The sequence below is a fragment of the Lygodium microphyllum genome, chromosome 22, assembly GCF_053477565.2.
Source record: "Lygodium microphyllum isolate KBCC chromosome 22, Lygodium_microphyllum_v1.1.10, whole genome shotgun sequence".
Lineage (NCBI taxonomy): Eukaryota > Viridiplantae > Streptophyta > Polypodiopsida > Schizaeales > Lygodiaceae > Lygodium > Lygodium microphyllum.
Genome location: NC_141156.1, coordinates 70,891,886 through 70,904,886, shown reverse-complemented (window position 1 = coordinate 70,904,886; position 13,001 = coordinate 70,891,886). Strand labels below are relative to the sequence as shown.

Genomic DNA, 13,001 nt, shown 5'->3' with positions numbered 1-13,001 from the left:
TTCTTGGGCATTGAGGTGATTAGATCACCAAGTGGGATACAGCTCTTGCAAAGGCAATATGGATTGGACATGCTGTCCAAATATGGGATGACAGGCCGTAAACCTATTTCAGTTCCGTTTGAGCAGAATGTGAAGCTAAGCACAGATGCAGGTGAGCTTCTAGAAGACCCTACTATGTACAGACGCATAGTAGGAAGTTTGATTTATATGACTATTACCAGGCCAGATTTGAGCTATGCTGTTGGATTGGTAAGTCAGTTTATGAAGGCTCCAAGGAAACCACATTTGGATGCGGCTAGACGCATACTCAGGTATGTGAATGTAACGTGTCCACTAGAGTCCTCTAGAACACGTCTTAGCAGCCCATCGGAAAGGTTGTCTAGAAAACTCCACCCGGCACTCCCATGGAATGTTGCGGGTTTTGCAATCTAGGACTTTCCGCGTCTGCCACGTAACGGAAGTGTCCTGGCCGTTCCCACTTAGGATCGACCGGAATTGTTTGGTCATTTACTAACAGCGACTAGCATCAGACCTGATCGAACTACTTTACGCAGAAACGCCTGGTCTGAAGCGGATTCATGCTGCACTTGGTTCAAGGAGAATGGGAAACGAGAGGGATGCAAGGCTCGACCTCTCTGCCAAAAGGCATAGTCCCATTCCGTTCCCCTAAAACAGCGTGAATCGGGTAATCGGTAATTCCAAGTCATCGTTCTCATTACTTATTTCGGTGATGTTGATCATCCTTCTGTTCGTCGAAGACTTTGAGAAAAGTTCCCGGCTAACCGGGACCACCCATCCGTAGGACGGACCCATGGTCCATCCTCCGCACTTTCCTCGGTTTGTTTTAGTTATGTAATTACCTACCACATTAGTTTGACATATACAAACAGCTTCTTTGAATTAACCCTGTTATGCACCGGTTCCTTCACGTAATCTTATCACAGGACATAAAGAAAACAATGCCAAACAACTTCTTTATTATCATTTTATCCTTTTATCTTTGAAATACAAGGAGTTCCCGCCTTGTAGGCGTATTCATAATCCGCCCGAAGGCTATCCAGTAATCCACCAGGGATCACTAATCCAAGTTTCCGCCCGTAGACTAGTATGCGGGCCTCGAGATCCAATCCCGAGTCACGTTTGCCTCTTGTGCAGGGCCCGGAAGGCGAGGGATTTACGGCCAGAGCCCCCTCTGGCACCCAAGCGTCCTCCTGCTCCAAGTAGAACTCAACGGAGAGACCTCTCGCGGCGGGTTCGGTCCACGTTCCCGGCGCGGCTAACAACCCCCTTGGTTAGGGTCAGGCAGGCAGTCGGGGGTAACTGAAGCTGCCTCTCCCTTCAGGCTTCAACCTGAAGTATTTAGATATATTTTCGTCCTTTAGTTCATTGAGCAAACAATGCAAACAGTGCTTCCCAAACTGTTACAAGCACAATCAATTTCCAATGGTCGTTTAGCTGGCAAACTGTTAAGGAGTGACTCCTTTTCTCCGAATGCAACCCGCATTCGATCCGGAATCAATTGCAACTTGGCAAGATTCCTATCATTCTTGGGTTAGGGTCATACCCTACCAATACTTTAGGTCTTGTTGTGGTAGATTCCAGCGACCATGTCGCTTTAGTTTATTGTCTGGTCATTTGCTTCAAGGCAAATACCTAACTTTCCTTTTCCTTGGCAATTATTTCCCAAGAAAAGTGAGTAACAGGATGATTACTCATCCTCTTGTAAGTTAAATTCTTTCAATAACTTGCCAACCTCATTTCGAGAGATGACAAAACTCTCTTGTGGACAAATCTCAAGTCTATACGATGTTGCAACCTTTTTGCACATGCGTTGGATCATTCCACGGGATCATTCCACCCATTGAATGGCGTCCTCCGGCCACGGAATTACCTCTAGCCGAGTAGCAGGGTTTAGGGTATCCTCCAACCCATTCCTAATTATGTTGGCCCATGGTCCTAGAAATTTGCAACTCCGTCGGAGTTTCATCATTAGAACGAATGATCCTTAGGATAAAACCTTAGATCATTTTATGCATGAACATCCAATTGATTCGACATTTCGTGAACGTGTGTAAGATCTTTGGGTTTGCGGTTTTTGACTTGGCAACAAGTGTAAAACTAGGTCGAAATCTTATTGCACTTGGCACTTGGGATACCTATCATATCGACTGAGCCATGCCCATATGAATCCCTTGTGTTTTAGGTTACTTAGACAACTCAATATTCTTGTATTGCAACAAGGATGAACCTTCTAAAGGTAATAAACTACATCTAATGGAGAACAATAGTTACAACTACACCAATACGCGTAAACATGCGATTTATTGCTTTTACGCATCACATGGTTTATGATAATTTTATCTTTCCTTGGTGTAGCAAAAATGCGTGATAATCTGGATACTAACTTTTCCTAAGACCTATTAATCATGCCTACAATCTTGTAGTCTATACTTTAGAATCTTATGCTTTGACGAACCATGCAACCTTTCCTAAATGCGGCTTCTAATGAATGACGTTTCCGCATGATGACTATGCAATACGCAACATTCTCCTAGCTACAATGTAGTTGACGAAGTTTATACCAAACTAAGCTAGTGTTAATTCATTCCATTTTATATGCTATTTGCAAGTCCATAAAATCATTTCCGTACTCTATTATTTCTTTTCGGATAATATCTTATGGTGTTAACCTTGCCTCATGAAATCATTACGAGGAGGATGTTGCCTAACATGCGGCACACGCTTATTCCTACCATGTCTGGGACGAAAGAGAATGCACTTATAAATTCCATTTCTTTGCCCTAAGTTTAGACTCATTACTTTGATAATGTACCAAAGAAACTACATGCAACTAGTCTTCTAAGGTGGATAACTCGTTCAAATTTATGACATATTTCAATCTTGCCTAATGTTTCAAGAGATACTTTACCAAATGTATTTTTTTTCCAATTTCCACATGCATTAAAATTAAGCGTAAAGATGCAATCTCCCTTATGAACTAAGCGCGCCTAATCATTTCTTTATGCGAAAATAACTCGAAAGAACCTGGACTTGAGGGGTCGGGGAGATATCCACTTGTATACTCGGAGATGAACCTCCCGCAGTCGCATCTTGTGTCCTTTTTGGGGCCATCGTAGGTGTAGAGTCGGCTTCTGATTTGCCTTTGTGGTCTACGGATTTACTTGCCTCGGAATGCAACCTCCCGACCTTTGGCCTTTTCCTCGTATGCGGAAGATTCCTTTGCGGAATGGCGCTTGCCGAAAAGGGCTTTAGGAGATCTTTAGGGAAAACCCCGTGTTGGCACGGAGTTGATTCTTGGATGGCTTGCGGCTTTAAAGTCCTTTTTGCGAAAGCCTTTTTCGAAGGGTCTTGTGGGAGTCTTTACGGCCTTCACCCTCTCCTCTTCAATTTCCGGGAAGGGGTATGAATGGGTCTTTTGGGGAATGTGGTGGGAAGGGGGCTTAAGGAGGCCCCCCCCTTAGAAGCTTCTAAAGAAGCTTCAAGAAGCTTCTGAGCTTCAGCTGTGACGTCAAGGGGGGGAAAAGGAGTCGAATTCCAGCGTGGCGGCGGCGGCTGAGATGGCCTGGTGGGACTGGGGCGGCAGCTATGGCGGCTGGCGGACAGGGCAGACTGCAGCTTGGCGGCGTCGGCGACCTCCTCTCCACGGCGACCTCACCTCCCTCCTCACGGCCCGTCCTCCTCCCTTCACACAGCCTTGGGGGGGTTTTTATAGGCATTGGGGGGTGGGGAAGAGGGCATCCACCACGGGGCCCCCTTGCATGGGTTTCCCCCCCCCATGCAGGCCACGTCTGCCATATCCCCATCCCCCCCACACTCCCCCTTCTCCAGCCATGCATCGGCTGGAGAAAAAGGGGAAAAATAAAAAAAAATTTGCCTTGAATTACTCAAAATGCCCCTCCCAAGAGGGTGTTTTTGTGAGACTTGCGGTTTTGAACTCCCGGTTTTGATTTACCAATGCGGAGGATCCCATTTCACGCGTGCGGGTCACACATTACACTGCCAATAATTTCAATGCAAGAGATAACCTTTGCACAAGGTTTACGTCGTGTGCGGGACGTCAATATTTACGGTACGCAGTTGCAGAAATATTACAGTGAAGTCCACATTGCAGTATGGACTATTTTATGAGACTGGGGTTCAGATACAGTTGCATGGATACACTGATGCTGATTGGGCTGGTAGTATTTCTGATAGATGTTCTACCAGTGGATATGTGTTTTCTTTTGGGAGTGCTGCAGTCACTTGGAGCAGCAAGAAACAGCCTACAATTGCCTTGTCGAGCACAGAGGCTGAGTACAGGGGCGCAGCAATGGCTGCATGTGAGGTAGCTTGGTTGCATAAGCTACTTTATGATATGCATCAGTCTACAAATGGGCCAGTTGTCATTTATTGTGATAACATGAGTAGTATACACTTGGCAAATAGCCCAGTCTATCATGCTAGAACAAAGCACATTGAGGTGCATTATCACTATGTGCGAGAGAGGGTTTTACTAGGTCTTATTGATCTAGTTTATGTCAGCACAGAGGATCAGGTAGCTGACATATTCACGAAGGCATTGGGCTCAGAGAAGCTGTGCAAGTTCAGAGACCTGCTTGGTGTGCAGGAATTGGGATTGAGCTCGAGGGGGAGTGTTGAGATATCGAGCTCCACTTGTGATACACTAGGGTGACCGTTGTGTATTTATGTCACCGACTTGTCAGTTGTTGCAGACGCGGTTGGTACACCGCCCATGAATAATAGCCACATGATAGCTATCCTTATCTACTCTAGTTCGTGGCTCAGTTAGTATGCCACCTTAGTTAGTTGAGTTTGGTTTGAGACCCATATATAGGGTTCTTCTATCTCTTTGTATGAGAGTTCTTTTTGGCTTACACAACTAAGAAGAGAAAAACTGTTTTCAACCTCCACCTTTGTGTGTATTCCCTCATTGTGCAAGCAAGAAAGCTACAAGTGAGACTCCTTCCTTCTCTCCCACAATCTTGACATTGATAGCCACTGCTCCCACCATTGACTCATTCAGCTTTGATGATGCTAGATGGTCGGCATCTTTGTTCTGGTCTCTTGGCACATGATGTACTTGTGCCTCCCTAAATCTTCTCATAAGAGATTTTGCCTCTCTCATTTTACTAGAGAGGTTTGTATTTTTGCATGCCTATACACCTTGCATCTGCCTTACCAATAGCATGGAGTCTCCAAAAGCATTCAACCTCTCAATTGAATTACTAAGACACCAACAAAGACCATGAATTAAAGCTTGATATTCTGCCTCATTGTTAGAGTGGACACCTTCCACGATGATTCCTTCACCATAGATTTTCTCTCCTAAAGGAGAGAAAACAACGATGCCTGTGGATGCCTTATCCTTAGTTCTCTTGTATGCACCATCAAAGTAGAGGCTATAAGCAACTACAAGAGTTTTTAATGGATGGGGGTGGTGGAAGGTTCTTTCTTTTCACCATGAGATTTTTCTCATAGCACCTGTTTGTCAAAATATCAGCCAAGCATGCCCGAGTTGTTTTTTCAACCTACACTGTATAATCAAACTCTTGAAGTTGAACCACCCACTTTGCTATTTTGTCAGAGATTTCCATATGTTGTAGTTCATAGGGAAACATATTCTCCACAGTGATGATCACAAACCTCTTTGGAAGCAAATATGGCCGAAATTTGGTTACTGCAAACATGAGGGCCAACACTAGTTGTTTCATGGAGGTGTAAGCCTTCTCTGAGGCTTTCATGAGGCGGCTGGCAAAATACACATGCCTCATGAAGGTTGTTTTTGGATCTTTTTATAGGAGAGTAGCACCAATGGCCTCTTCTCCCACACTAGGGTTTACAAAGAATGTTTCTTCCCAACAAGGCTAGAGGATTATAGGAAGTGACCCCAACATTTTCTTTATCTCGTTAAAATGTCCTTCACTTTGTTCACTCCATACAAGTGTTTCTTGGCGTGTCAGTTGTGCTACAGGGGATATATGGCCTGAGAGAGTAAGTGTATAAATCTACCAAAATATCTTAGCTTTTGTAAGAAGGAGACTAATTGTTTAATGGAGGTTGGGGAAGGTAGAGCTAGCAATGTTTCTACCTTATTTGGATCTACCTCAATTCCTTAAATTGACACTACATGCCCTAGTAGTGTAACCTTGCTTTCCCCAATATGACATTTATCCTTATTTAGTTGTCCACCCAACCTAGCTAAGCGAGTAAATCCTTCATCAACCTTGCGTAGATATATGTTCCTTGAGCTGTAAATACAAAATTCATCTATGAAAACCCTTATGGACTTACCAAAGTAAGGTTGGAATACCATATTCATGAATTGTTGAAAGGTTGTTGGGGCATTTGTGAGACCAAAGGACATGACCCGAAAGGCAAAACAGCCCCATGGTGTGATGAAAGTGATCTTCTTTTGATCCTCCTCTACAATGCGAATCTCGAAGTAGCCAGAGTAGCCATCACACACCGTATACCGCTCATGTCCCGCTACTTCATTCAAAATTTCATCTTGAAATTGGAGAGGGAAGTGGTCCCTGTTTGTTGTAGCATTCAAGAGTCTCTTCACCTCTGTCAACAGTGTATCCTGTTGCACAACTCCTAGTCTTCTCAATCTTTGTATTATAGGTTTGCTTCCTTCTTTGAGTTGGATGTGATGCTTCACTGCAGTGACACGTGTAATGTGAGTATAATCAGAAATAAACAATGATGCATGCTTCTCGAGAACATTCACATAACCCTCCTTTTCTTCATCCTTTATATCCTTGGATATCATCTTCTCTAGGCTAGCATCCCACACATCTTCTCCTTGGATTCTTGGGTTGTCTTCTGATGAGGTAGGTTCCTTTAAGGTGACACCCATAACTTCGATAGTGCTATGACTCTCTCCACTTGAACTCTCTTCCTCTTCTACCAATGAGAAACATCCACTTGATCTCCACTCATCGGCAGACATTTCTAGTTCAAGGTTCTCTTGACGCCCACTCTTCAAGTTGTAAACCGTCTTTTGATCATGGCCACCCACCTTACGTGGCCTCAACTCTAGATCTCCTATTGCCCAATCTTTCCTATCTCCGATGCCCATAAGCCAAGGTCTCCCTAGGATGAGGGGATATCCTTCTCTCTTTACTGGCATCACATAAATATCCACTGCTACAGTGATTCCAAAAATAGAAACTCTCAAAGCTTTCACTACACCCACACATGTGATCGCATCATTGTTGGCCATCTTTGCCCTAAAGGTTGAGGATTCCATTACTTCTAAACCTAATTGATGCATAAGCTTTTCTGTCATGACACAAACCTCTGCTCCACTATCGATGTATGTTTTTCGAATCTGTTGATCTTTGATTTGAGCCTCCACTATAGGCACTATATCTTTGAGTCCATATGCCTTGATTGCACTAACCATTTTACATTGCCTTGCCCTTGTGCTTACTATTTTTTACCATTGTCGTCATAGCTTTGGAGAGCGATGAAGTAGTTGTGGCCAAGTAATTGCTGGCCCTTGAGAGCTCACATCTGCTACTAGATCATAAGGTTGTGTCCGAGAACCCAAAGGGAAGTCGGAGATATCAATTTTAGACCTAGCTCGAGTCTTTCTCTTCTTCCCTTCATCTCTAGGTACCCGTGATGTACTTGCCTCATTGATTGCTTCCTTGCTTGCATCAGTTTGGACATGTACCCGCTTGATAGGCATGGTCTCTAATACATCTATCTTCATCTTACCTCTCACTATTTCTTCTTGGAGCCTTCTATCCTTGAACACCTCCTCTATTTTTATGACATTAACATTTGGTTGAATAGAAAGGGTTTCAGCTTGAACATAAGGTGGTTGTAAAATTGCAGGTCGTGACTGCTCTTGCTCTTGAGTCCTAGCACAAGGAGGGCTTACTTGTTGTTGAGGACCTCTGGCAGGGTGATCATATCTTCTAGGGTGAGGACAATTGTACATGCCATGTCCATTTTCTCCACAGTTATAACACAACATCTCCCTTTCTTGTAGCCGCATTTGTGGTCAATTCCCACCATTCCCCTCGATAGGTCTTCTTGCACCTTGCACAAGATTCACTCTCAAACCCTCTAGTTGATTAGTAAGATTGTTTATTTGTTGGATCATGTCTTCTTGACCTCTAACAAGGCTTGGTGCATTAGATACATTTGGGGGAACTTGAGAGGCCTCCATAGTTGTGATGTTGTTTCCTAAAACTGCTTGGCTAGCATGGGCTTAGTAGAGAATCTTTAGATTCTTTTCCCTAGTGATTCTCAAAGCATCTTCAAAAGTGTTTGAAAATTTCACCTTTACCTTCTCCCTGAGCAAGGGATACAAACCTGAAATAAATCGATCCTTTTGAAGACAGTTTGGAGCTCTCTCTCCAGGGTTCAGTGAATCTGACCACTGCTCCCAAAGCTTCAAAAACCCTTCCTTATAAGTTGCATAACCATAAGGATCACTTTGAAGGAGGACCAAAAGCCGTTGCCATAACTCTTCAGCTGAGTTAGTTTGTTGAAATCTCTGCAAGAAAGCTACCTTCAATCCCTCCCATTCAGCTCTTTGGGTCGGATTTAGAGTTTGGAACCACATTCTAGCTTCTTCCTTGAGCACCAAAGGAAAAGCCCTCAACTTTAATGCTTCATGATCCCTCCTAGAGACAAGGAAGGCCATCTCAAGGTTGTCCAAAAAATCCACTGCATTTTTCCCATTGCGCCCAAAGAAGCTTGGAAATTCCATGTTGCCTTAGTAGAGTACAAAGATGAACACGTCTAGACTTAAGTTGTATTTTATGAGAGGAAGGATGAATGGATTCACAGATGCATTGATTTCAGCAATACATCTAGGCCCCAGTATGCTTCTAATAATGCCTTGGAATCTAAGCTTTGTGCTGGCTATAATATGCACAATTTGCATAGCAAGTGGACGGGTAGGTCCATACAACACTACAAGATATAGACCTTATAGCGACGTCTAAAGCGACGAAAATACAAACAACAAAATTTGCCCCCGTCGTCGCAAAAAGCGTCGTTATTGACGACGCCATAGAATCGTCGCTATTTGCGTCGCTAGCGACGCATATAGCGACGCATATAGCGACGATTGCAGAGATTTTGCGACGCTGATAGCGACGCCTGCAGTAAATTTGCGACGCAAATAGCGATGGTAACAGAGAAAAAAAAAATTTTGTGGCAGGGCAGCAAGCTGCCCTGCCACATATAGCACTGTGTGCTGTATGAGAGCCATACAAAATAGTTTCTGCACTGCTGCATACAAAGCGTTTGCAAACAAAAAGAATCTATACTGAAATCATAAAACTGATAGATGAAATAAATACATGATATCGCATAAAATGCGATTGGTACAATCATAAAACAATATCACTAATACATAGAAAATGTCTACATAGATCGGGCGACTAAAAACTAAAGGTATGTGAGCGCTAAGGATCCGAGGGCGAGCTACAAATCGTCGTCCCCCGAAAGCTCGTCCCTCTGCAAAGGAGCATCAAACGGATTCTGCAGAAAAAGAAACAACATATCAATCCACCATACAATAATGCATTCAAATATCTCATGGTAACTACGGACATGAAAGATGAGAGACTTACTGGGCCGCCGCGTCTGTACAATCGGTCGATCAATGATCTGAGACCGTGCCTCTCTGCATATTGAGTCTCAAGGCCTTGCGGATCACAATTTGTAATGGAGTGCTGCAAAGAAAACAAAATGCTAACTGTTAGAAACATGATTGTCAGTACAAATAACATCTCAAAAAAACAAATAAGCAAAACAAAAGAGAAACTTACAAAGTCCTCCAAATATGTCGTGTGGCCGCCACTCCCAAGATGATGTACTGATCCGGCCTCGATTCGTGCCCTCGCCGCCTCCCGCTACTGACTCCAAAGTCCTGGCGAATTTGTAGCCTCCTCCCTCAGTCGGCGCCAGTCCTCTGCATCTAACCACTCAGGCTTTGGAGCCCCACTCTTGATTGCCTTGCGTGCGTCGGATCGTCTATGTGACATGTATGCACGCATGCAATCCATCATCCAGCCCGTAGAGAATCTATCCACTGCGGCTGGCACCGGGAACTCCTCGTGCAAGGATGCTACTATGTACTCCTTGCTCCCCTCCGGTATGTTCCTCCAATGATCCAAGACGTTGTGCCGAAAAACTTGTTGGCACAACTCCCTCATGCGAGCCATCACCCTCCTCCCCTCATCATTCATGATGATAGCTCCTGACCTGCCATCCACTAGGTATCCATAATCCCTAGGAGTGTGCCTCGTATGGGCCCTCTCCCATCTCCGTCCACGCTCCTGGGCATATCCAGGAGACCCCTGAACATCCGGTGTACCGACGGGGGTACCCTCTCCCGGAGTGCCACTGAAAGGGGTGCCACCAGAGGGGGTGCCACCAAAAGGAGTGCCACCAGAGGGGGTGCCACCAAAAGGAGTGCCACCAAAAGGCGTGACATCTGCCGACGGCTGCGCAAAAGCCGGAGTAACTGGAGTGGACGTCCCCACAGGTGTGACAAATCCTGGAGGTGACCGAGCTCTAGCTGAACGACGAGACGGAGACACCACGTCCGTGTCTCCACAGCAGCACCCCCCTGATCCTCCTGCAGTCGCAGTCCCTCCCTCTGGCCCAAGTCGCGAGCGTCGAGATCGTCTGCTCGAAGCTGAAGCATCTGATCGCATTGAAGCTGATCTAGCAGAGCGCCCTGACGAAGAACGAGACAGCTCCTGATCTGCTATCTCTCTGAATCTCGTGAGCTGATCTGGAGACATACGTGCCATCATCTCCTGAAACTCCTCATCGCTCATCCCTCGACTCATCCTGAAAATATCGATACCTGCAGAGATAAAAATTAATGTTAGAATAATCAATTGAAACTATACAAAGCGCATTAATATAAATCATTTTTGAAAAATCCATCTTAAAATGCATATCTTATCTACCTTTATGGAAGATCTAAACAACGAATTGAGTAATACAATTCTCCAAGAATGAAGTATTCTATGGTCCCATGTTAATCTCCTGACATAACTCTGCATACACTGGAAGGTCGATAGACATGTCACCACAAAAGAACGAGTCTGCCTCGTTCTCAAAAAATTCTACGACTTCTGTATTTCCATCATTGTTAGCCGATGCGGGCTCCAAGCTTGCGGTGGCCTCCACCCCTTGTAATTTCGATCCCTCTATTTGCATATATTCTTCATCTATGCCTGGAACATCGCTTTGATCGTATACTCTCGCACCTCGAGGAGTTGAAGGTATAACATACCACCATCGAGGTTGTCGGGGATTTGGATAGAAGATTACCTGTTCACAAACACTTACAAACCGTCTTCAAACCATTGTGACATAAAGCATGTCGTATTACAATTAGCAAGCAAATGACTAGAAGATTACCTGTTCACAATGTGCCGGCAACACAAAGGTGTCGCGCAAATCCATCCATTTTTTTTCGGAATCTATTTCGAGAAATCCAGATGGACCTCGTCGAACCGTTGCGCCAGCTCCTCCAAGTACCACTTTGAACCACTGCACATCGAATATTATCATGGAGAAGCTACGGTAATCCACCGTAATAATACTTTGCAAATTCCCAAAATACTCCATCTCATCCACAACCGTGTTCGAATCCGTTGCTCGTCGCCGGCTCTCTTGCTCAAACCTTGCCATGACACCACAGTCCATTGTGGAGCGCATTTTGTCAATACGCTCCACCCGAAAATGTCGTCCGCGCGACCACGCTGCACTATATATTTTGTACTGCACATTGAAACACTCAAATTAGATGTAGCAAACAAATTCAGATACGACACATTCTAAACCCCTCATTACCTTTGGACTACATCCCCTCGAGAACTCCCACTCCTCCATTGAGACCTCTGCCCCTTCGCTGGATGCTGCGATCAAGGCTCCATGCAACCATCGTGTTGACATAAACCGCGGCATCTCCTCCATGCCTTCGGGATATCGAATCGGTCGGTGACGCGTACTGCGTCGGAATTCAGCTCGCGCTTCCTCTCGATCTTGCCTTGCAATTTGGTACTTGGCGAGCCACGTCTCCATGGAGGCATGGTGCAACATACAAAAGCGATTCACCTTCTCTTCCATTGAGGCATCCATTCTTTTTTCTACCCCATTTCCAACCACCACATCTCCAGTCAGCCTGTCATCGTCCTTGAGCGTCCATAGCATTTCATTGTCTGGTTCCACCGTTGGTAGCCATTGTGAGATATGCACTAATGCCTCTGACACCAACCAACCCTCCGCCATGCTACCTTCTGGACGAGCTCGTTGTCGCACAAAGCCTTTCAGGGTTTTCATGAAGCGCTCCAGGAAGAACATCCATCGCGTATGGACAGGTCCGGCAATCTCCACTTCGTCCACAAGATGCACAAGAAGGTGAACTTGTATCGTGAGCATGCTAGTGGGCAGGTATTTCTCAAAGAGACAGACCGTCTCAACTGCTCCCCGCCTTGCGGATTCAATAGAGGACGTCTTAATCTCTTTCTGTGAGATCCATTGCACCAAAGTCGACAGCTTGTAAATGGCCCCACGAATTTCTGGAGTTAGGCATCCCGCGATCGCGATCGGTAGGACAAACTGCCACAAATGAGAAAGCATTAAGAATAATGGTCACTTTTCAAATTTCAAAATGTCCACGCTAATTAAAATCCATTCTGTTCACAAACCTGACATATCTTATGCCAATCATGGGATTTTAGCCCAGACATTTGGTCATCTTTAGAAAATGCGGACCTGAGAGAACGCATCATACCCGTCGGAGTGCGGATAGACTTGATTACTTGCTTCACAATGCGCTCTTCTTTGGTAGACAAAACCCAGGGAGCGCGAGGAAGCTGCACTCCCCCTTCAGCACTCGACTGCAGCCAAAGCGCCTCCATCTTACCTACCTCCTTTAAATCCATTCGTGACCCTATAGTGTCTCTCTTTCCTGTGATGTGGTCCCATAG

At 45.0% G+C, this 13,001-nt stretch overlaps 1 protein-coding gene across 1 annotated transcript in view; it reads right to left on the bottom strand.

Annotated features, from left to right (window-relative positions):
• Positions 1-11,988, bottom strand: part of LOC148017276 (uncharacterized) — a 60,115-nt gene extending 48,127 nt beyond the window's left edge. The window contains exons 1-2 of the mRNA XM_087662734.1: positions 11,863-11,988; positions 11,602-11,790 (exon numbers count right to left, since the gene is read on the bottom strand). Of these exons, the coding sequence (XP_087518860.1) occupies positions 11,602-11,790; positions 11,863-11,985 (312 nt within the window). The 5' untranslated portion in view covers positions 11,986-11,988. The remainder of the gene's footprint in view (positions 1-11,601; positions 11,791-11,862) is intronic.
• Positions 11,989-13,001: the final 1,013 nt, after the last annotated feature.